Raw genomic sequence first — 24512 nt, 5'->3', positions numbered from 1 at the left:
CATACATCCACTGACTGGAGCTGGATTTACTGGGATTTACCATCCTGGCAAGCCAAACCCTGGTAGAGAACAACCCACTGCCAAAACCAGGCTCTGGCTCTTCCCCTCAGCATCCAGCAGCAAATCCTTCCTGCAGCATTTCCCTTTTCTCCCTTGCTGCCCATTTGATTGATGACCTTCATCTTCCATTTGCATTTTCCTGCCACTGCCTTCCCTCCCTCTTTCATGCACATTTTTCTGTTACTGAAGCCAGGGAGAAATAATGTGAGAGCAGGGCTGGCAGAGCCACTAATGGAGTCTAATTGCCTCCTGCCAGAGGCAGCCAGGCTGCACTTGGATGAGCCACAGGTTTCCCAGCCTCAGCTGTTTACAGGAGCTCCCTCTCTGACAGGACAGGCATCAGCCTGATCACCAGGGAGACTGGGGAGCCTCTTGGCAGTAACCCACTGGAGCTGGCAGCTTGTTCATGGGGCCAGAGAGAAAAATAACCCCTCTGGGAATCTCCTCCATGCTGGGCACAGAAATTATGACCTCCCTGGGACTGCAGAGCTGCAGAATCAGTGCAGGTGTAGCAAAGAGCAGTGAGAAACCTCTTACCACCTTATCCCTTCTTCCAATATGCAAAAGAAATGTGCCAACAGAGCAGCCTCCCATGAGAGGTTAGTGCTGAGGGCAAAATAAGGCAGCAGGTGGCAAGTAAGTCTTGATGCAACCACACACCCCTTGTGTCAGAGGAAGCCACAATGTGGCTGAAATCCAGCAGAATATTCCTACCCAAACCATTTCTTCCAGGCACCTGATGAAGAATTGTCATAGAATTTGTTCTGCAGATCAGAGTCTGGCACCAGGACGTGTCCTCTCAGCCCATTTCTATTCACTGCATCATTCCAGGCTGTAGCAGTGCAAAGGAAACTACAGCTGGGTTTTGCCACCCCTGCAGACAGGGTTTGCCCCACTGGACATATAAAACCTCCATTTCACATGGGAACCTAATGATGAACACCAAAATTTTCAACAGAAGGGATCCCAGGAGGGCTACTTACCCTTTCCTCATGAGGTCAAACACTGCAAGAAAAGGAAATAAACCATGAATGAATGAGAAGAGCAGCCTGGGCTTATTTGTTATTCATCACCTACAAAAACACATCCATTCCCATACCTGCAAAATCAATTTATCTCCACTCATTTCTCTTCCCTCACCCGTGACAAGGACACCAGAGGAGGCAAAATGAAAATATTCATCTCCTCAGCACAGACAAATATCCCCCCTCCTGCCAGCTCTGTACAGGGAGACAGCGGGTGCTAATTTATCAACCATGGTGCTGCTGCTCAGGGTGTCAGCCCTCGTTGATTTGAGCCCTGTTGTACCTCCAAGGGAGGGTGTTTGGTGTGATATTCCTACTAAATTGCTGATAGTGAAGGAGATGCTGTAGGAACATGCTGCTCCATTTCTGCTGTGTCAATCAGCAGCACAGCTACAGCTTTGTCAGAGCCAAACACTCCCGGGCAGGAGAGACTGAACAGGATTTGCTGGTGTGAGCTGAGGTTTGTAGAGCATATGAGTTTGTGTGCCTGATTAGGAGGTTGGGGAAAAGTGTTTTTCTGATCCTGCTCTGCTCTGTTCTGCAAACAGGAGATGGATCTGCTTTTATCTAGAGTAGGAGAGCTCTTTCCCCATGAGTTACATGGGGATTTTTTGCAGCTCTCAAAAAATCTGAGCAGATCCCCTCCCCGGGGTGTGGGATCCTCTGAAGGTACAAACACAACAGGGCAGCCTGAACTGGCTCATCTTGCCCTCCAGGCTGAAGAAGCTGCAGCTTGTGGAAGCATTTAGTTATTCAATCACCCTCTACCTTTGAAGGTTGCTCAGTGCCTGTTGACATCCCATCCCAGCCACACACAGCCAAATGCTCACAGCAGTGCCTGACCCCAGCAGTCACAGACAAGGAGTCAACACCACTTCCGTTTTTGGAAGGAGAAAGGTGCAGTTATCATCAGCTGGGGCAGCAGCAGGAGGCAGCAAACCCACTTGCAGGAAGTTCAGCCTGAGCAGTGCTACTCCTTCTGCCAAGGGAGCTGCAGAGGCAGGAGCTTGATGGCCTGGACTTCATGGGATCCCAGGCAGAGGAAAGGGTGATGGAACATGGACAACAGGGACATGGCCCCTGCTCATCACTCAGGGACCAGCACAACCTCCAATAGGACCAGGAGACTCCTCACCTGTCCTGTTGCTGCTATTTCTGGGACGGTTCTCTCACTGTACAAGTAGAGCTTGCTTTAGGTTTGGGGTTTTTTTCCCCTCTGCAGTTTTCTACCTCATCTCTCCCCTTTCCTCCATCCCCAGGAGTTCAGGCCTTCAAACAACACCCTCAATCACCCTCCCCACCATGAGTGCCATCACTTTGACATGCTGCCAGATCCCACTGGGGCTTCAGCCCAAAGGGAAAAGTGGCCTTTCAAAGGCAAATTGCTTCATTTGCTAGGCAGAGTCCTCCTTCACAGCAGCTTCAAAAGTGTCCCATAATTATTTCATGAGGAGCAGTCTTTGAACCTGCTGCATCAGGAAACAGTTTGGGGAAGCAGAGATGTAAAAGGGTCAGTCATCCTCTCCTCCAGGCTATCTCAGAGGGCACCTCAGGGCCTCCCAGGCCTGTCCCTCAATGCTTTACCTTAATGGGTGTTAGGCTGTGGCTGGAACTTTGGGTTTGGAGGAGAGGAAGACAAAAGGGGTGGAATTCCCTCACTGTCAGCATAAGCACTCAGTCAGGCAAGGCTTCCCCACCAAAGGCAGGAGTGCTGGTCCCTTAGGAGGTCCTGAGGCTCACCAGGGTGCTCAGAGTCTCTGCAGGGGTCACAGGGAACACCCCCAGACAAGACTGGAGTGACTCTGGAGTCACTATCCACAGCCCCCAGAAGTTTCATAGCAGGACAAGGAAACCACCCTGCACCCTTCTCTTCCCTCCTGGCTCCGGGACTGGAATCAGCTCTACAGAGGGGAGGGCAGAGCAGCTGTCAGGTGTTTTTAGTGTCCCCATGGCAAAGAGATGTGCACAGCTGTACTGACACAAGGTTGCCTTACCCTACTGCACAGGGCCTTTCCATCCCAGCTGCACTTACAGGCGTTTTAACTTGGCAGAAAAAAATAAGTCTGCTGAAGTTGGCACAAGTTTCCTCCCGTATTGACCCCGAGTCCTGGTACGTGTCACTTGCATCACCAGGCCTAAGCCCAGATGGTTCTGTTAGCTTATGAGACTCACATACCCATGTACAAGTTGTCCTCTGCAGGATCATCAAGGACCTGAGAGATCACAGAGGAAAAAGGAAAAAAGTGAAAAACAGCAGGAAAAATGGGTTTTAAGCAAGTAACACTCCCAGTACACTGTGCTGAGCTGCAGAATGCTGGGAACAATTTAGTCTAATATTTAGAGAGTCCTGCAGAGAGTGAGGTTTTGGAGGAGAGATTTTCCTGTCTCCAGAAAAATCTGGGCTTCTGCATGTATTTGGAGAAACGGTCTACCAATAAAGGCACTGCTTGTCCTAATCTGACCTCGGTCAATAATGAAAATGGCACCAAAGCCTTGCACTTGTGCACCTTCCCAGGCTTGTCAGCACACAAGTTTCAGTGATCAAAGCTCACTGCTGTTTCTACCAGCACAGTGTGATGCCTTCTCCTGGACCCAGAGCACAGGGTGAGTGTGCAGTTTGTCCTGCACAGTCAGTAAGGCTTTGCTTGGAATCACCAGCCTAAATTTCTGAACATTTATTTCAAATCAGTTCTGGCTGAAGTAGGAGCAGTTGAAGAAAAATTCTTGTTGCAATACAAACCAGACTTGTTTCAGCATAAACTCAGGGTGGAGAAGCAGCTCACCTCTATCAGCTTAACGATATTGATGTGGTCCAGCTTCTTTAGGATGGCTATTTCCTGATAGACTCTGTCCAGGGGTGCCATGGGTTTGGGCTGCTCTCCGGAGGAAGTTTTTGACCCTCTGGGAGGAGGCCGACCTGCAAGTGCGACAGCACAGCAAAGAATTCCTCACTTGGCAGCAGCAGCAGCAGGATGAGCAGCCACTGGCCCCTCTGCATGTACCTCCAGCTATTCTGGAAGATCTCATCACCTTGTTCTCATCCCAAAGATTTGCAGTCTCCCGTTTGGAACTGAGATCTCCAAGCCCCATCCAGACCAGCTGCTCCCAGTTTCTCAGATGGGTCTGGGGCATCCCCGCCTGCACTCAGGTGCTAGCCCAGGAGTACAAGAGACTCTGAAAGGAGAGGGAATACCCTGCCTAACTTCCAGTGCTTAATTAGGCCTCATAAATGGTGAACATGGAAGAGTCGCCACTTCAAAGAGACTCACAAAAATCAGAGCCAGGAATCTCATTAGTGGGTGTTTGAATTTCCCTGTGGCTGTATCTGCCCCCTCACCACCCACTGCATTTTAACCAGCTTCCAACTACATGGGCAGCTTTCACAGGAGGCCACGTTCTGCAGTCCTTGCAGACAATGTTTCTACATTGAGAGATGTGGCTGAGGACAACAGGCAGACCTCTAAATGTGAGATACCCACGTGGAAATCCATACTGCTTCAAGAGCTTCTTTTTGGAGAGGACTTTCATAGCCTGGAGGAAGAAGAAAAAGCAGTGTTAAAGCTGAACAAGAGCCAAAGAGCTGATTGCTGTGACCTGGGAGTATGCTGGGCATCAGGGACTGGCTCAGGGCTGCTCCTCAGCCTAGAGAACGGTCCTGGTTAGTGGTGGCCACAACAGACAGACACTGACCCAGGCTAACCATTGGTTCCAGTCATTTTTTCCCCATGAAAGATTTTGATTTCTTTTCAAATGGACAAAGAAAAAGGAGCCAAATTTCTGCATTTGGGGCAGCAGCTTGAGGGAAGAGGTGGGTTCCTCTGGCTGATCCACTGTTCTAGAGGATGTTATTGCCATGCTCCAGGTCAGAGCTACTTCAAGGCTGCTTCATCTTATGTTTTGTGTTGTCAGGGGGTATGAGAAGGAAACTGAACCCAGGCAGCTGAGGTGTGGGAAGGGATCAGGGTAATTCTTCCTGCCATCCAGCTGGCATTAGTGTAGTGGCAAAAGGCAATCTGAATTTAATAAACAGTCCTTGTGCCTCCATCTGCTCTGTGCATTAATAACCCTTTGGAGGGCCACTCAAATGCCCTGAGTGGCCCAGCAGATGAATATTTAATGAGAAACCAGCTCATGGTACAATTTGCTCAGGAAAACAGTCTGTGCTTCCAGGAGCTGGGATGGCCACTTGCTCCTTCCCCTAGCCTAAGCAGTTACTCCTATTAATAAAGCACCCAATATGTAATTCACACTGGAGTGATCCCTACAGAATGTAACTAACCAAGGAGTCCTGCAGGACACAGTCAATGCCCAGGAATTTTGCATTAGTACCACAGAGGGAGGGTCTCTGCCCACTACCTGTTTTGAACACATATACCAGGAACAGGTCACCAAACCCATTCCAGTGTTCCTGACAATGATGGCACCACATGCCCAAGCATTCCCACCTCCCATCAGTGCTCCCAGTGCAGCCAGGTTCATGGCTTGCTGAAAGGATTGTTATTTTTGATACTGCTCCAGCGAAATCCTCTGGATTTGCACCCATGTAATTGAGAAGAGACACTGTGCAGTGTTTCAATCCCGCCTGACAGCTCCAAAACAACTGTTAGAAATGATGGTGTTGAGAGACAGACTCAGAAGTGCTTATCTTTGACTTAGCACAGCTCTGTCAATACAGGCAGCCAAATGACTCATGGTCTGCTGAAAAAGGATCCAAGATGTGCACAACCACCTCCAAATACGGCCAGGACCAAGCCTGGAGGACTTCCTATGCTTCCCACTTTTATCTCTCCATAATGAAAATTTATGAGAAAAATCAAAGGAATTGGTACATCCATTTCTCTTTCAACCACTGCCAACCCAGGAGGAGAATGCTCCTCTTGCTCCAATCCCATCTTGAGTCCTCTCTGCCTTCTGGCAAGGAGCTTTAGAAAAAGGACAAAACAGAAGATGCAATTTGCTACTGAAAGCTCACAAGTTTGGGAGCTTGAGGGCCTCAGCCTGAGGAAGTGAACCATCACCACCAGCCGTGCCCACAGTAGGATAGTCCTCCCCAGGAGAAGCTGGAGGGAGCAGGAAGGTACAGAGAGGAGCAATAGCTAAGACAAGACAGAAGAGGGACAGAAATGGAGGGAACAGGAGCTACTACTGTCACCCAAACTCCTTGAAGGACCCCTGAGGGGCAATGGGAGGTTACTGCATTGTAGCTGAGTTGGCTCACCTACATAGTAGTTGACTCAAACCACCACTACTGCTGGGAAAGAAGCACCAGGATATATTTATACCAGTTTTGAAGCACCAGTATCTGCTACTGCACAAGCAGGGCTGGGCCAGAAGAGAGGATTTGTGCCTCTGCGCTGACAAACTCAAACAGGAACAAAAAACAAAGTTCATCATGCAACAGGCCAGAACCACTTAATTATCACAAGAGCAGAGAGGAGGGCACGTGGCTGTGAAGCCTCACTTTAATTACAGTGAGCTGGCAGGACCAGGCTTCCTCCTGAATTGTGGCTGCTGTAATGGGAGCATCTCAGGGATGCTTCAGCAAACCTCTCCTTCCAGGCTCACATGTGTGACAGAGCCAAAGACATTTGTACTCACAGGCAGAGCTAATTACCCAGATAATGCCTTTCTGGTAAAGAACCAGCTCAGAGCCAAGCTGAGGGATTTTCCCTTTGCACAGGCAAGTGCTGCTTCAGTCTTCTCAGGAAAAGAGGGAGCCTGGAGATTTCCTCCACACATCCTCCTCCCGACTATTCACACATGGACATGGGCCTTGACATTTCCCTTTGAGAAACAGCAGGAACTTTGTGCTTTTCTCTGATGTATGTTTATTATCTAAGTCTACTGCTCTCTTCCTATCAGCCTTACAGCTGGAAACCACAGGGAAGCTGCCTCAGGGAAAGGAGATCCCAGGCTTATGGGGAGGAGGAATGCCTGAGACACAGCAGCTTTCACAACAGCGAGCCCACAAGCTGTGGGTAATGAAAATGACCATTAGTTATGGGAGGGAAGGGTGACAAAATGATTGAGCCAAGTGAACGGTTGGTGATGCTCTCACAGTGCTTAGAATGTCACTTTATTTGCTAAGGGAGAGATTTGTACTGCAAGGGTAGAAGCCTGTGCACAGTCCCTACCTAGAGCTCTCAGGGGAGTGGGATGCTGCTCAAAGGTCTCTACTAACCACCCAAATCCTCTTCTAGTGCATGAGGGCACATTGTGGGAATGCTGAACAGGCCAGAGAGTGTTTCAGCCCTTCTTCACCTTTTCTTCCTAACAACATCATCTCTCAGACAAAGCAGCTGAGAGGGAAGCTCTGCTGGGAAAGAGGAGTGTTATGAACGGAAGGAAAATCCTAAATCAGACAGGTTTAGCTGCCATGGCCTTAAAATCCTGCTCCTTGTTTGTCACCTTTTGTTCCATCAGCAGAATTCGATCATCAGGCTGTGCCACCACAGCAGGGATACAGTCCTGGAGCTCACCTGTCCCCAGCTGCCTCCCGAGGATCCTGCTGTTACCCCGGGTGACCCAGCCCCTCACGGGCCCTCAGCTGAACAGCACGACGTGTTAGAGTAAGCCAGAGATCACTTCCCTGCTCCCCACCACTCTGGAGTGCAGCTGGCAGTGCTTCAGCAGCTGTTATGTGAGCAAGAGGATGAGAAACACAGGAGCTGTGCCTTCCCTTTCCACCTGGATGGCAACCAAACTGGATTCTCCAGGGGCTGGAAAGTTCAAGGCTTGCTGCTGGCCACCTTCTCAGCTGCAGCCCTTTGTTCAGGCACTCCTTTCATAAACTTGGAAAGAATTTCTCCCCATCACTGAGACTTGGTAGGAAACAGCCCTCTGTACAAAGACTGTTAGGTACACAGGCAGAGAGCACAATCACACAAATCTTGTTTCTTAGGAAACAAGATTAAAAAAGGAAGATGAAAAAAAGAAAAATCCACTGACAACCTGAATGCTATTGCCTTATTCCAGCAGTAGCATAACAAATGCCCATCATAACCACTTTTCTTTGCAAGCTGATTTAGAGATTGAAAATAGGAGGAAGACATGACCTGAGGCATCAAAGAATCAAATTCCATCAGCACAACGATTCCAATCTAGATCTCTGCTTGGACACATTTGCCTTTGCTTTTTTTTGCTGCTTTTTCACAGAACTTGGCCTTTGATTTTTCCCCTAGTCATCGTCAAAGCATCTCTTTCAAACTGAGCCACTGAAACCTTTCCAGTGTAAAGGGTTCCTTGACAGAGCCCCACAGGAGCTGCTGTGACAACTTCATGTGCCCCAGGAGCAGCAAGGTCCTCTTCTCTGGCAGCCAGCTCTGCTTTCCAGTGGGGTCTCCTCCTTGGAGGGAGCACTGGGTCATATTTCTGATGCAGAAATTCCAGTTTCCATGGTCTGACACATTTCCTGCATCCACTGCTGTGAGCCAGGGCACTTTACAGCCCTCCCAGGCACTACGGGTGCCCACAGACACTGAGGGCAAAGCTCTTAGAAGCACTCCCTCGTCTTTAATGGAAGGTAAAAAAACCCACAAAGTAAACACAACCCATCTACATTTTTTCCCAAATGTGGTGACTGAATTTTTTTCTTGAGAGTTTTTTCTAATTCTAGGCCAGATCTGAAATGCATTAAAGCAGCAGCAATCTTTCCTTTTGCTTTGACAGGAGCTGTATTCAGTCCTTGCTCCCTATAAACTCTGCCTTTTTGAAGTGAGTTAGCAAAGGGTCCCACACCTCAGCAAGAATCAGGAGCCACACTCTGAATTACACCCCCAAATAATTTTTTTTCGTATTTCTTTACAATTTTGGTCCCTGATATTGCAGCACACCAACTTAAAAACAATAAAGAAGGCAGCAACACCGTGACCCTGATGCTGAACCACTGCAAATCAGTTATTGAAACAGAATATCATAGAGTGGTCTGGGTTAGAAGGGACCTTAAAGATCATCACTTTCAACTCCCTGCCATGGGCAAGGATACCTTCCACTAGCCCAGAATGCTCCAAGCCCTGTCCAACCTGGCCTTGCTCACTTAAGGCCAACCAAGGGCTGATTTTCTCCTTACTTCTTTTCACCACTGAGACAAAAAACACCATCCAGAGCTAAATCTGGGGGAAAACAGGCAGAGAGAAAAGGCCCTTCCCAACTATTAAAATCACAATTGCTTCTATTAACTGCTGGTAAGAGTCATTAGGTGCCCCCGGGGGTCAGGGTGCACTGCTGAGGAACAGCCCAGGATGGGAAGGAGAGGCAGGGCAGAATGGAGGTTGTCTCAGCTCTGGGAGAGCTCCAGGGTCAGGCAATCATTAGCCAGTGCAGTCAGCACTGTTTCTTTGAAGCTTTGAAAAGTCTGCCAGCTCCTGAGCTGGATTAATGTCTTGGAAAAGCAGAGGTGTCTCCATCAGGGCTTGAGATCCCAGAAAACACAAGCACAGGCGGCTGGGAGGATGAGGAAGTGACTGCAGCTGGGGAAAGGGGCAGCTCCCCCTGCCCCAGCCAAGAGGAGAACAAGGACACAGGGCACAGAGCTCAGAGATCACTGCCTTTCACAGCAGCCTGCCCAGCACAGCCATACACAGTCCCGGGGCCAGCCCTCCATACGCCTCCCAAGATCCCAGCTGGGATCCAGCTCAACCCCAAAAGGAGGATGGGGTGAAGCAAAGAGCACATCCCTGAAGAGCTGGCACTAAAGGGGTCTTTGTGTCCTGCCTGCCCTCAGGTGTGGCTCAAACAGTCTCCAGGCACGGTGCCCCTTCTGGGCTGCAGCACCTTTAAAGTGTTTGCTTAGATTAGAAACCAAGATTAACTGGGGATTAACTAACACACGAGGCTAACCTGCAAACAGGCTTTCACTTCTGGTTTTGATTTGACCAGCTAAATCTACATCTACAGCTAAATCAATCTACAATGGGGTTAATCTGCATCCAAACCCGGGACAGGAATGCAGCAGGCAATGCTATCTTAAACCCAGCTCTCCCTTGCTGAGCTGTAACAGATGCCCTGCCCACTACTGGGCAGCTCAATGGGATTTCCTGAACAAAGGGGCAGTGCCAAAATGTAAGGATTACATTTTCCAAAGGAAAAGTATTTTCAGCTGGATATAAACGTGATTTATGGATTGATGCATTCTCACTCTGTGCTACTGGTGCTGGCATGCCTGTGCTGGTGGGACAGATGGATCAGGGCAGCCAGGGCTGGCATCATCACTCTGCAGAACAAACCATCCTGCTGCAGGACATGACAGGGAGGATTTGGAGGGCAGCAGAGAGAATGAGCCATTGGAAAAAGCTCCAGTGCAGCTGTGAATCAGCTTGGAAAGGACGGGAGATGGAAAGAATTGTGGCTCCTTTCCTTGGTCAGCTCCAGGGCACCTTGTCCAGATTTTTGTCTCATCTCTTCCATCCTTCATTTCAAGACATTCCTGCTGCAGTTTCATGCCTGCTGGAAGCACAGAAAGCCTCAGGAATACCCACAGGCATACAATTCCCACCCGACCCTTGCAACCTGGTGTGTCACTTGCAATAAAGAGTCAGGGGGAAAAAACTATCTGGGGAGCAGTGAGGAATGAGCATACTTTATGTTCCACAACACATCCTTATCTCCCTTTGTCCCAAGGCCAGCAGGGACAAGCAGCAGCACAGGGGACTGCCTGGGTGTTCTGATGGCCCATTTTTATCCACATGCAGGAGCAACAGCAGCAGACTCACCAAAGGCAGTGTGGAGCAGCAGCTCATCAGGACTGTGTTGGGTTGAGGTTCAACAACACTGCAACCACACAGCTCTGCTCAGCAGATTCCTGTCCTGGGATCCATCAGAAACTGCTGGAAGTTCTTTCCAGAGGCTTCCAGGCACAGCCACACATAGCAAGGAAGTTTTCCCTCCTTACAGCTCCTGCTCTCAGCCTGAGCCAAACAAGCCACAGAGCAAGCCCAGGGACATGAGCACACCTGCAGGCAGATTTCACAGGAATTCCAGCTAGGAAGGTTGGGATTCAGCTGCCTCTGAAAGGGGAGGCACAGAGCAGGAGTCTTCAGCAAGAGTGGCCTTTTGGAATATGAAACTCTCCAACTCTAGCTTTGTTAAACCCCAAGATTTGCCTTCTGTCTTGCACCCTACACCTCATGCCCTGACAGTGAGGCTTGTTCAGTGTCCCCCAGGCATCCCCCAAGGGGGTAAGATGCAGGGAGCCTGGCACTGCCCAGCCACACCACACTGCTCAGCATTTTTCCGAACAGAAACGGGGGAGAAATGCCCCCAATCCATTACAAAACACTCCTGCTCGTTCCAGGCCAGGCTTCCAATACACAGCAGGTGCTGAATACCACCACCCACATGCCTCTAATTTCAGGTGACCTGCTTCATAGCTAGAAAAATGCCAAGGCAAATCAGCAAGATGTTTCTGCAGCCTGCCTGTTACATAAGGCACCCACCCAGTCCCCTCCCGCACGCAGCGGCTTTGTGCCCGGCGGGAGCCTCCACTCCTCACAAGCCACTCGAAATCACAAGTGCACATGCTGAAAGCAGCCAGGTAGAGAGAGAGAGGACCCAGCTCTCAGGGAGGGAACAGCAGCAGCAAAGAGGAGCAGAGGAGAGACACACTTACATAATACTTGTCATCGTTCTCATTGTAGGCCAGTTTCACAACGCCATAGGAGCCCTACGAATAAACAGCAATTGCAGAGTCAGTTCAGCAGCTTCACCTCAGCTTTTTTTGGGAAAAAAAAACAACTCTCAAGGCCCCAGACCATGCTGACCCCTGAGCAGTCTGCAAGTGATGTGACCCTACAGCAAGGTTGTGTGTCGGCAGCTCTCCTGGAGCCACAGGGCACTATTATTGATTATTGATCAACACTGGAGGACTACTGATATCTGGAGGAGCTGAGCACCAGCCCATCACCTTCTGCCCTGAGCCAAAACCCCCATGTCTGTCTGAACTCAGACAAGGGTGGGGAGCAGAGAGAAAAACTTCCCAGCAGATTTTTTTTGGTGCAAAGTTGAAAATTCTGCATGAACATCTTTCCTTTTCCACCAACCACATGCTGCCAAGGCAGATGCAGATCTGGATGCTGCTGTATCCACAGCTCCAGGAACAGCCTGAAGCAAACCTCCATCCAAACGGCTGTTTTTTCAAAGTTCCAAGTAAACACTCATTTTATACAAGTGAGACTTGACCAGGTATTATCCCTAACAGATGCCTGTTCAATAAATAAATGGGGTGAACACCAGATCCTTCAAAATATTTCTCTTGACTTCACTGAGAGCTGAAACAAGGTTCTGGTCTCAGAGGAAACTAAGAAGCCATCTGGCTGACCCAGAAGCACAGCAGACCCTCTACCAACCTCACAGTGCCCACCAAGATGGTGACCCTGTGACCTACAGGGAAGGAGGCAGGGAGAAATCCACCTGAGAGAAGGTTTCACACTCTCCTTAAATTATCCAAACATCATAAGTGGGTCTCGAGCTGTGTGTGAGTTTGGGATGGCATCTGCTGTGCCAGCAGTGGTACCTCCAGCCTTACTCCCTGCCTGCCAGCAGCCAAATGCACAGCCCACAGCACAGGTGGTGGGGGTGCCATCCCACAGTCTGGGGCCTCTTGTTTTGGAGGCTTTTGAGCTAATTAAACTTGTGGTGAAGATCTCTGCAGCTCAGGGTGCAGCCTCCTCTGGCTGCAATATTCCAGCTGCAGAGGAAGATGCAGCTCCCAGACAGCACCACTGCTTGTGGACCCATTGCAATGGTGGCACATGGCCAAATGTGCAGGTGTCTGAGCTGCTCACCAGCCCAGACCTCGAAATATCTTTAGAGGAATCTCTTTGGAATCACTCTGCAGCTTTTAAACATGCACTAGAATTAAACAAGCATTTCATGTGACGTAAAAACTTTAACTGGTCATGATGGGGACCAAACATCTGCCCTGATCATCTTTTTGGTTTTTTTTTTTCCTTGTTGTGTTGTATTAATGTATCAAAGGCTCTCAGTGTTACATTTGGCAAGAAAACACCCTGAAAGGGAGCCAGCTTAACCACCTTCTGAGGGAGGAAAAATAAATTTAGATTTCAAAGGAAGTAGCTCCACTGTGACCTTGAACAAAACTTGCTCAATCTAATAAGGAAAAAAACCCAACCAACCAACCAACCAACAAAAACAAAAAAAAAAAAAAAAAAAAAAAAAAAAAAAAAAAAAAAAAAAAAAAAAAAAAAACCACACGAAAACAATCAAAAAACCCCCCAAACCAAACACAACTTGCAGAGTCTTGACCAGTGAGGTCCCTTGGGCTGGCACAGCCTTTCCACCCCTACTCACACGTGTGACACAGGCTGGTGTTACCCACATGAGCCCCAGTACATACCTTGCCTATTTCACTCTGCAGCTTGTACTGGTTTAATTGCACACAGTCCTGCAGATCAAAAAGAGAACATAATTAGAGTATTGGTAAAGGAAATGACTGAGTTTGAATCAGGTTCAAGTAGTGGCAGAGTGCTGAATAATTAAAGACTTAATCTTACTTAAACTGGTGGATGTTACACTATAAGCACTGCTTTTTGTTGTTGGTCTTTTTATGACCCAAGACATAAAAATTATGGGCTGAATTCTGATTCTGATTGTGCTTTAAACCCCCCCCCAACTCCCCAACATTGCCCTAGGTTCAGCCCAGGGGGCCTGACAGCAGCCCTTGGCCTGTTTACATTACCCCTCTCTACTGGATTGTGCTCGGTACCAGGCAGGAAAACCCCTGTCCCTGCTTCCCTGGGCTTTCACAGCCTGGCAGCTCCCAGCATCCACCCCATAGTCACAGCATGAACCTGTGCTCTTCCCTGGCAAAGACAGGGCCACTCTGGCTGTTCATGGTGGCTGTGGCTGCACCCAGAGGAACCCTCACCTGCATCATGGGCTGCTCTTCCAGGACAGCACACAGAGCCAAGCTCCTCTGCTGTGCCACACGAACAATGGATTCCCTTCAGCTGATATGGTATTTGCTAAAATAGATCACCCCAGAGCAGGTCTGATCTCTTCTGGCAGGGAATCCAGCCCTGAAACCCCACAGGATGGGGATGTGTTGAGGAGCAGGAGCAGCAAAGGGGGAAGGAAAACAAGGTGGAGCAGAAGATCCATGCAGCCACCTGATGTTAAACTCACACTTTCCTTTAGAACTGTACAGTCTAAAGGAAAACACTTGCACTGTGAGGGGGTTGTCCATGGGGCACAGCATAGCACAGACCTTGCTGCAGAGCCAAGCTCCAGGCAAAGGGGTGGAGAGCTCTTGCTGGGATCTCTGCAGTGCTGGCACCAGGCAGAGTGGGCTGCAGTGGAGTTTGGTCCTCACTTGAACACAGCACTGAACTGCATTGCAGGGCAGGGAGGAGCCCCCACCTCGGTGGGGTGAGGAAAAGGAGGAGTTTCCAACCCCTGGACATGGTGTGGGCTGAGCCTTAGATGGGATGCACTTCCCAAACCAGCATTTTTGAACATTTCTCCCCAAGACTGCCAAGCACCAAAGCAGCCTGGAAATTCACAGCCAGCCTCTGCACTTCTTTGGGAACCAAGCTGATATAAAACATGCAGACACGTAGATCAGCCTTCCCATAAATCTCAAAATAGCCCTGCCATCTACAGAAGCAGCACCACAACATAAAAGCAGTGCCAGATGTCTTGAGTCCAGTTGTAAGAACAGAGGTGTAAGAGTCCCTGCCCCAGGCAGCATTCCCACCAACAGCAGCATTCCTCTGCCTCTCAGGACCCAGCACAGGTGTGGGAGATAATAATTTTGACTCTTCTCCATCACCAACCAGAAAACATTCCTAACGCTCCTAACTCAAGAGATCATCACAATAAAAAGTAAAGAAATGGGAGACTGGTGACTTTTAAAGCCTACAAGCCGTGGCTTGTCAGGAATACAAGGAATGGTTTAAATCTTGATCTTGTTGCCAGGGAAGGAAGTTTTTTCCACCTCCCTGACAGGGAAGAGCAGCCGGCTGTGAGTAATGGGGTCATAGAAGTGTAATAACTCTGCTGCTAGCAAAGCACATATCTTTCCAAAGGTAAAAACCAATCCATCAGAACTAGGAGCACCAAGAGAGGAGAAAGCATGACCCAGCAAAAGTCAGAATGTAAGGCATGAGGGGCCTCCCCAAAGGAGGGGGCACAGCATGCAGGAACCCAGGGTGGGGACATGAGGAGGACAAATGCCAGCAGATTCACTTCCCAGTCTGAGGCTGTGCTTTGCATCGTGATGATTTTCACAAATTCAGCAGGAACACTTTTCTCATGATGTCTCCTGTCCTGGTTTCTCTGTGCTCAACTTTGCACCCCTTGCCTGGTCCTGAGAAAACCGCAGTGCTGCAGAGGGTAAAACACCTACTGGAGCAGCTGGGACAGGCAGGAAAAGCAACCATTCCTCCAGGAAAGCCTCCAACCACCTCACATCCCCTCCTCTGCAAGCCAGCAAGCTTGAAATGACCAGGTCTTGCTATGAAGCCTCGTCCCTGAGCATGGATCACAGGAGTAGGTACAGCCTTGCACACACAGCCATCATCACCTCTTTGCTCTGCACTCAGCATCTTGTTTCAAGCCAAGCTGGCATCTCTAAAGCACCAAGTGCTGCTTCTTCTTGCTCACAGACTGCCAAGGAAGCCATAGTGGCATCTTTTCCCTCCCTCCAGAAGAAGCAGCAGGAGGGACTGTGCCTTATCCCTGTGGCTGAGCCAACAATTCCTTTGACTCTGACCTTCCCACCATCCCTGTTACCTCTGGCCAGAAATTACCATTACCACCAGACTCATCACCTGAAGCATCTCCCTGGTGTTTCTCTGCTGCTAGATGGAGCTTGTGACATCAGAACCCCCATCTTTAGGGATAGTTTTTTGAAAGGGGTGGATAAACACTGGGAGGGAACACCCAGAAAGGGTCCAAGGGAAAGGCAATGATAAAATTTGCAGCACAGCCTCCCAGAGTTTACACTCACCATCAACATATCCTACCTGGCCCACCCTCCCATTGCTCTCCACTCAGTGAAGAGGTACCAGCACTTCAGGTTCTGCTCTGTTTCCAGCACTTGAGCTGAACATAGGAAAAATCAAAGCAGATTATAGGTGGTTTCTATGGTTTTTTCCCCCTTGCTGAAAAGACCATAATTCACTGCTAAAGTGACTCCTGCCACGTGTTGCTGCAGACTGGAAGGGCTGTTATGCTGTTATTTCGTTCTCCTGCAGGAAGTGGGATAATTATCCTATTCCTTTATCAGAGAAAAACACCTATCTCTGGGCCAAGTGTTTCTTTAAGATAACATTGTACAATTCTCTTGATTTCATCACCCCAATGTATTTGCAGCTGCTGATAAATACAAACAGAGCAAGAACCTTAATGAGGTCCTTTAATGAAAAGCTGTCACCAAATTAGACTGAGCCAGTCCAAGTGTGCAATAATTGTTTCACCTTAAAAAACAAGATGCCCTCTGTGTTAACAAGTCCAAGGTATTAGTCAAGAGAGGAAGGGGGAGGAATCAATGCCACAGGAAACAAATTTGGTCAAAAATCATAAAGCACAGTGCAGTCCAGGCCCAGGTCCAGAAATCCACTGTGGCCACCACGGGGTGACAGAAACCCTGAGAAACTGAGAATTGAGCCTTTGCTGTCCCAGGGGAGATGAATGGCTGGGAAGGGAGAACCAGAGCTGATCTCCAAAATCAGACATTTCTGCAGACTGCCTACATACATACAATGAAGAACAGATATATAATGGAGAATTTTGTCCCCTAAAGAAAGCCAAATGCCCCAATCTGAAAAGAATTTTCAGCGATTCGGAGATACATCTTAACGAGAGGCATGGAAGAAAAATGAGGAAACACTGGTTTAAACTTATCCTGCCTAGAAGGGGAAGTGAAGGCAGTTCTGAAAACAGGCAAAATGAAAATAAAAGCTAGAAAATGGGTATTAAAGGAATTCAAATTCGAAAGCTCTTCAGGGACATAGAAGGCTAGACAGGAAGCCCAGACCTCGTGGTGGTAAGAAAATAAACAGATTTTGAAACAACATCCAAAAAGAACTGCAAAAAGAAAGCCGAGCCCTGCTGCACTGCACTGGCCATGGCTGGGCAGAGAGCACAGCCCTGGGGATCACCCACCTGAGACCCCAGAGCTGATGCTGGAGCCTGGGACTCGTGGGACCAAGGCAGACCCTTCCCAGCCCCTCTCCCAGCTTTGGGCTTTCTCCTTCTCTCAAACCATAGCCTTAGACAAGTTGGAAATGCAACTTTAAATAATGGTTAATTAATCCAAGGAAAAGAAATGAGCAATGTGGGGGAGTCTTCTTTGAAGAAATGTTTCCCAAGTGTCTTTAATCTTTTCAAGAGCTCTAGTTTGAACACCACAGTAAGGCCTGTAGAAGAAATTCATCTGGGGGACTTGTGGGGCTGGAAGGGGAAGCTCTCAGCCTACACTGAGTAGGAGCTCAGTTCCTGCCTCTGCCCTGGTCCCACCTGAGTTTACCTTTGTGCACAGCAAGGAAATCACTTTCTGAAGAAAACCAGGAAGCTCCCAGGCCCTGGAGGAGTGTGAGACCTGGATCAGCCAAGCATCAAGGCACTGCCTCTCAGCTCCTGACACCAGTTGCTTCAAACCCCTTGGCCAAACAACCAGGGGGCTATGGTAAAGATGGAGAAAGCCAAGGAAAGAAAGGACAAAGAAGTGATTTATTTTCCATGCCTCTGGAGTAAGCCATGGACAGCCAGCAGAGGAAAATTCCCTCTGTCAGCTCATTCTCCTCCCTGCATCTGCAGGCCAGGATCATCTCCAAGGAGGGAGAAGGCACAGGCCTGACTCATCCTCTCCACTCCTGCTGAAGCACACATAGCTACAGCTGATTACCATGACTGCAGGGACACCTGGAACAGTCTCCTACAGCTGATTACCATGACTGCAAGGACGCCTGGAACAGTCTCCTACTGATCCCAGAGGGTGAAGAGACAATGTGGACACCAGGACAGGGGGAACTGGGATTCAGGGAGAGGAAGGGAACATGTGAAAGGGAAAGAAAATTCAACTGGAAGAGACTGGAGAAGAGACTGTATAAAGCAATTAACTGTGCTGGCAGCTCTGGGGAGAAAGCCTGAAAAAAAGACATCTTTTATTCTTCCCCTAGCCACTCTGCAAGTAAGATTTTCTTGGCTAGCAAAAAGGTTGCTTTAAAACAGCAGAATTAAAAAAAAAACAACAACCAAACCCTAACTAAACCCATCAGCACTGCACTTGTAAATGCCTCATTCCAACACACAGCATCTCTCCCCCTTCACAGATCCAAGACCTGCTGTTCTAGATGGGACAAACTCCATCAGTCACACAGGGACAAGATGCCCCTGTAAAAACATCTTCAGAGTCTTTTTCTGGTACACACAAACACCAGGGCATCATCTGGGCAGCAAAGCAGAAGCTGCTTTTAGCAGCCTCTGGAAAATCCTCTCCTCCTGCCTTGCTGCCAGCACTGAGCAGGAGCTGGGAATGCCACATCAGCAGAGGCAAAGTGGGTCTAAACTCTGGGGCCTGTGCTTCAGCTCTGCAGCTTTATGTACCCTTAATAGCTTCAGCTTAATCACTTCTGTGCCACAGCTAAAGGCAAAGCCATTCCCTTGACAGAGCAAAGCACTGATAGGCAGAGCAAGGCAGCAGAAATCCCATCAGGCACTCCAGCCAGGGAAGGCAGCACTGAGAGAACCTTCCAGGCCATAGGCCATGAATAATCTAAGAAAGGAGAGGAACAAGCAGAGAACTTTTAAAATTACAGATCTATTTTTGATAGAGAAATGACAGATCAGGTTAATTAAGAGCACAGTAACTCTGTTGGGAGAGCAGAACATGTTACTTCTCTTGCAGAGTAAAAACTGCAGACCCAGACTTGTCAGCAGTGGCTGCGAGACATCAGCAGCTGCCAACTCTTTGTACAAGGGCAATTGGCTAATTGCTGTCTCTGGGAATAGTCTTTGTGCAAGACAACAAGCCCCAGCCCTGCTGCAGCCCTGCCAGCCCAGGAGGTACCACCTGTCTAAATATCAAATCCAAAAGCTGTGCTCAGAAGGCAGGTGTCTGTGGGAGTGGTCCCAGTGACAGGACAGCCCCAATTCACTGCCTGCTGCTGTCACTTGATAAATCCTCCCTCAGCCTCACAGGCTCAGCTTCAGCTCTTGGTCCTCTTCATCCCTGAACAGAACTTTTCCTCTCAGCCTGTGAATAAATACGAAACCTGCATAAAAAAGCTCAGCAGTATCTCTCTAAGAGAACACAATGTTCTTCCATAATTCATCAGTAAAAGCAGGGCATTCAGCTCTGCTGTATCGCCATACTCTGTCTCCACACAGCACATCTCTCCATCACTTCTCCAGATCAGTCCAGGATACAGCATCAATGACAGCCAGGCACTGAGCTGCCATCCTGCTGGAGAGGGAAGCAGACTCAGTCTGAGATGGCTATTGATAAAAATGAAATTTGAAATGTTTATCTTGTAATGTAGCAGTGAGAAGCCACCTCCGTGGCACCCCCCAGACCACCTTAAAAACGAACCTCGAGAGCTCCATTCAAAGAAGCCCGGCACCGCAAGCTCCCCCCTCCACCCCGACGCCAGAGCAGCTGGTGCTGCCACCACCAAAGCCGGAGAAGAGAAAGCCAGCCGCTCCCCCATGCTCACCGCGGGGCAGCTAGACGCCGCTGCGGGGCTAGCTCCCAGTGTCCGCACCGAGCCGCCCGCCCCGGCCCGGACCCCCCCGCCGCTGCCGCCGCAACAAAGCGGCGCGTCCCGGCCCGAGCCCCGGCGCAGAAAGCCCTAAAGCCCGCAAAATCACCACGTGGCGTGGCCGCCAGGCGGTTAGCCGCCGCTGCTGGATGGCGCGTCCACAAGCTCCCGAGCCGCTCGCCCCGGCCGACCCCACATGCAAATCAGAAACCCCAGGTGCAACTTGGGACTCTTTTAACACCAAAAACCCCTTATAAAAATGAAACTAAGTAAAATTAAAACACACATGAACCAATACTAAGCCGTGTAAACCCTAGAGTATCAGAAGAACTGATTTTTCCAGTTTCTGTGACTCGCTGTGACTTGAGAGTGCCAAGCCAGAGGTGAGACCCCGAGGAAAACAAAGGAATTTCAGAACTCTGGGAACACTCCCAGCGAGGGAAGAGTTCTCCAGCCCTGCTCAACTCCCTGCAGCAGAGCTGACCAGAACCCTCCTCCTCCACGGCGCAGCGGGCAGCCAAAAACCCCTCGAGCAACCATTGTAAGAGCTGATTAATAAAGGCATTTTAAGGAGATTAATATTATCTCCGCCCATTTTATTTATAACAGCTATCAGCACAACAGGAAATTGTGACATGCAGCTGTGCCATCCATCCCTGCTCCTGACAGACACTGCCTACTCATGCCTACTGATAAAGCCTGAATGCTCCTGAACTTCATCTCCAGCTTTGCACAGACTGTAACTGACCCAGGCAGTGGCCACAAGCTGGAGCAATGGATGTTCTGCTTCTGGAAGGCACTGACTGATGATGCCAGAAACCCAAAGCAAGGGGAAAGAATCAATGCCAGAATGGCCTTAAGCAGGTGAGAGGCACTGACTGGAATATAAATGTGCAGCTTGCCTAGGACAAGGTGTGCAACAAAGGCATTTGACCTGTGCATTTGCAGGCAGGTCAGGGCAACGCTGGGCCTGGTGAGCTGGATCTTGTCAGTGACCCACCAGAGTCTGCATAGCACAGTGACCAACAGACACCCAGCAGCAGCTGCTGCCAAGTGCACCATGATTGTATTTCTCATTTAAGGGGTGATTTTATCCCCAATAGGACCAAAAGCCTCAACATGGAGACCCTGGTAACTTTCGGAATCCTTGACAGAGAACAAAAGACCTGCTCTGCATTTCTTTCAGAGTTCCCTGCTGTTTCTCTCAGCTGCTCAGCTTAGATCAGGACTGGCAGTGCCTCTCACAGCCACCAACACAACAACCCTTTAATAGCCCCTTGGCAGAAGCAGTGGTGACACTGGACACTGGAGCTGGGCTGTGTGCCGCCTGCACACTCATCTTGCTGTCACACACTGCTCACGATTCAGTGCCCAGCCTCAAATTTTACCCTGTGCTCAAGAATGCATTTTCCTAATCCTTCTGTTCTTTATAAGATATAGATGCTATCCCTGTAAATTGGGAAGGAGCAGCACAGCCCCTGAGAGAACCTCTGTGAGGGCAAGCAACCACCTCAGAATGTTCCCAGCTATCCCAGGCTCCCTTCCCACTCTTACCACAGCCACTACCCATTAATATGAATGATGGTTTCCAATGAGCACAGCTCTGCTGCACCACAGCAGAGCTCTCTCAGTGATATCAAAGTGACCATGAAAAAGGCAGCACTGTGTAAAGAGCTGCTGCAGGAGCAGGGACACAAGGGCTCCACATCTGCATTTCAAACCAAGCACTTCTCACCCCCAGGCAGTAACCTCTGCTCCCCAGGATGTAGATGCAGTGGAAGAGGATGGAGTACTTTGAATTTGCTTGCAGATGGGAATGTGCCAGTCACACTTGACTGCAGTTATGTTGAAAGATTTCAGAAAAGCCTCCCTCCTGGCACAGTCACAGCACTGCAGGATGGGAGAGCTGGCACTCAAGTCACGTCCTGCTTCCAAGAACTGGCTCCTTTCCTCCCCTGCCTCCCTTATTAAAGCATATGGCTGCTGTCAAAGGAGCTGCAGTCTCTGCAGTGCACCTTCTGCAATTATCCTCTATCAGCTGGGGATGCACCACCCATCCCACAGCTGATGTGACTTGCACAACTCCCCAGAGGACAAGGGCTGATTTGATGTGCACCACCATCCTCTCAGGTGTGCAGGGGGAAAACAAGCACTTCTCAAAAGGGAAACACCAAGATGTTAAGCTCCAGGTGCCTTGGACCCACACTGGCAGAAGTCTAAACTGCAGTGATTTGGATCCCTGCAGGCATCAAGGTCATGACACTGGGCATGGTGGTCTGAGCAGCCCCTCTGCTCCCCACCCTCTCCACAACAGCACATCCAGCGCTGGGAATTGCAACCATCATCCACTTCCATCAAGACACTCAACCAGTGACAGCATGTCATGGCTCCTCCAGGGCAGGTCTGGAACCAGGAAAGCACTGCAGAACATCCATAGCCACCCAAACACCCCTCTGAAGGAGAGTAAGGTCATGGCCTTCCATAACCACTGCTGTTACAAATGCTTTAAAGAGAAAAGAAAACCCTGACAGGAGCCAGGCATTTAAGCTCTTTATAAAATTAAATTGTGCCTTCAATTATGGCAAAACACAATAGCAGATACATAATCTCCAGAAGTTTAAATCCATAAAATACCATCAGCAAAGCTGCTGTGACTGGTAAATTTCCAAAGGGCACCTACAGCAGGGACATGAGAGCAAAGTCATTTGGCCACAGCCTTTTCTCTGAACAACCTGAAAGACTTGCCACATGCTACCATGACACAGGGGTCATGGTGCCTTAACAAGACTACCCCAGGCAGGTGAGGGCTAAAGGACCCAAATGTCAGGGCCAGGGCTACACCTAGAAAAACACTCCAATTCCAAGCTCATATGATCCCTGGCTCCAGGGATTTTTCACTACCCCCTTAGAAACAGCAGTGTTTTCAGATCTACTACTCCAGAAGACTGAAGGCTCCCATTACCACCTGAGAAAGACTTACCTTACCTCACAACACCTCAGCTGTGGGGGAGAACATGCCTACCTCAGAGTCTGATATGGAGACCCGATTGGACTCTATTGTTGGTCTCCTGACTATACGTGGTGATGGCCCTGTGGCATAAGGACCACAACCTGGAGTGTTGCTAGAAGCCAAATAACCTCCTGATGATCTTTCCTGAAGGGACAGCTTCCTACTTGATAGACCAGGTCTAGTTAGAGGTTTCTTGGGAACATGCCTCAAGTGAGCATCTTCTGACTGTTGGGAAGGCAGAAATTCATTGATTCTCATGTCGCTACTGACTCCATTTCTTTGGATGTCCTTTATGTTATCAGAAAAGACTGTGTCATTTTCTTCATGGTTGTCTTCACCATTTTGGTCACGTTTGTCTGGGACAACAGATATATCTATGGCTGCCACCCTCTCCACCAGTTCAGTCTGTGTGTCCATGGCTCCATCCACAACATTTGCTGCAGAGTCCCCCATGGCTGTGTCCAGCTCGTTTGGTCTCAGATGGTCACACAGAGAGCAGTGATGTTAGTGCTCAAAGGCTCCATGAAATACCTGAGAGGAATCACAAACAGAGGTACACTGAATAATCATCTTCATTCAAATATAACCAAACAGTCATCCCTGGCTTTTTCCAGCATGCAAGAAAGTCTGAAGGCAAAACACTGGCAAGCTGTAAACAGGGTACAAACACTCAGACTGAAAGGCATAGAGCTAGACAGGGAAGAGATAAAAATGAGATTTTATCTGATGTTTAACAAGTGACACAGCCAAAGAGAACTTCTCTTGTAGCCAGACCTACAGACAACCAGAGCTTACAATACTGGCAGAAGCATCCCAACAGCTGAGGGCCAAGGGTCGAACTTTCGACCTCCTGAATTCTTATTTATAGGATACAAGAGCTTCTGGCCTGTACTCAAACCCAACAGGCATAACAACAACAACTTCAAAGCCATTTAGGGATCCCCAGCAGTCTCTCTGCTGCCCTGTAGGGTTTCAGAGAGTGTCACAGAATGGCCAAGCCTGGTGACTTTCCACACTGCCATTTGCAACATGGTCAGCAAAAGCAGAATTTAAAAGCAAATCTGGTTCCAGGGTCACCCCTGGCCCCACACAGTTGCAGTCTTGTGCAAACACATGTTAATCTTGCTGCCCACCGTGTATAAAAGCTAAAGTGAGTGGCAAATCAACAGTGCTTAATGATTAAAGCATGGTGGGAATCAGCTTTTCCTCGGGAAAGGACCTACAGAACACAAAAGTGCAATACAAAGCTAAAACTGCTGCATAAAATTGCTGTTTCCTGGATGCTAATTTCAGTCTCAATTTAAAACAGATTTCAGTCTTCCCAGCACAGTGCAGAGCAGGAAATGATCCTCTGCAGCACATGGCTGTCAACACTTAATCATCTCTGAAGATGCAGCACTGCATCATTCCATCCCTCTGCCCAGCTTCTGGGGATAGTGGGGGAGAACTTGACTTTACTCACAGCATCCTGGCCTGCACCCAGTGAATTCCAGAGTAGGCTTAACCCTGAAATATTGCAACCTGTGGTTCTCTGTATTCAAAGCAGGTTGTGCATAAAACCCCTGCAACCCAGGTGACATTTCCATCTACATTTCATTTACATGAGGGCAGGGTGGAGATCAGTGAGTCCAAAGAGCCCCATCCAGCGTCAGCCTGGGAACACACACGGCCCTTGCCAAGGAGCACAGGCTGAGCTGG

At 49.0% G+C, this 24512-nt stretch overlaps 1 protein-coding gene across 5 annotated transcripts in view; it reads right to left on the bottom strand.

Moving 5' to 3' along the window:
- CAMKK1 (calcium/calmodulin dependent protein kinase kinase 1) overlaps positions 1 to 24512 on the bottom strand; it is a 96895-nt gene that overhangs the window by 34506 nt on the left and 37877 nt on the right. For all 5 annotated transcript variants that reach the window (XM_083875268.1, XM_083875272.1, XM_083875269.1 and 2 more), the window contains 7 exons: positions 22827 to 23345; positions 13438 to 13485; positions 11692 to 11745; positions 4565 to 4616; positions 3869 to 4002; positions 3262 to 3298; positions 1044 to 1065 (listed from right to left, as the gene is read on the bottom strand). In XM_083875268.1, coding sequence (XP_083731394.1) covers positions 1044 to 1065; positions 3262 to 3298; positions 3869 to 4002; positions 4565 to 4616; positions 11692 to 11745; positions 13438 to 13485; positions 22827 to 23267 — 788 coding nt within the window. In that variant the 5' untranslated portion in view covers positions 23268 to 23345. The remainder of the gene's footprint in view (positions 1 to 1043; positions 1066 to 3261; positions 3299 to 3868; positions 4003 to 4564; positions 4617 to 11691; positions 11746 to 13437; positions 13486 to 22826; positions 23346 to 24512) is intronic.

The sequence above is a fragment of the Zosterops lateralis genome, assembly GCF_965231275.1.
Source record: "Zosterops lateralis genome assembly, chromosome: 19".
Lineage (NCBI taxonomy): Eukaryota > Metazoa > Chordata > Aves > Passeriformes > Zosteropidae > Zosterops > Zosterops lateralis.
This window is presented reverse-complemented; position numbering and strand designations above follow the sequence as displayed.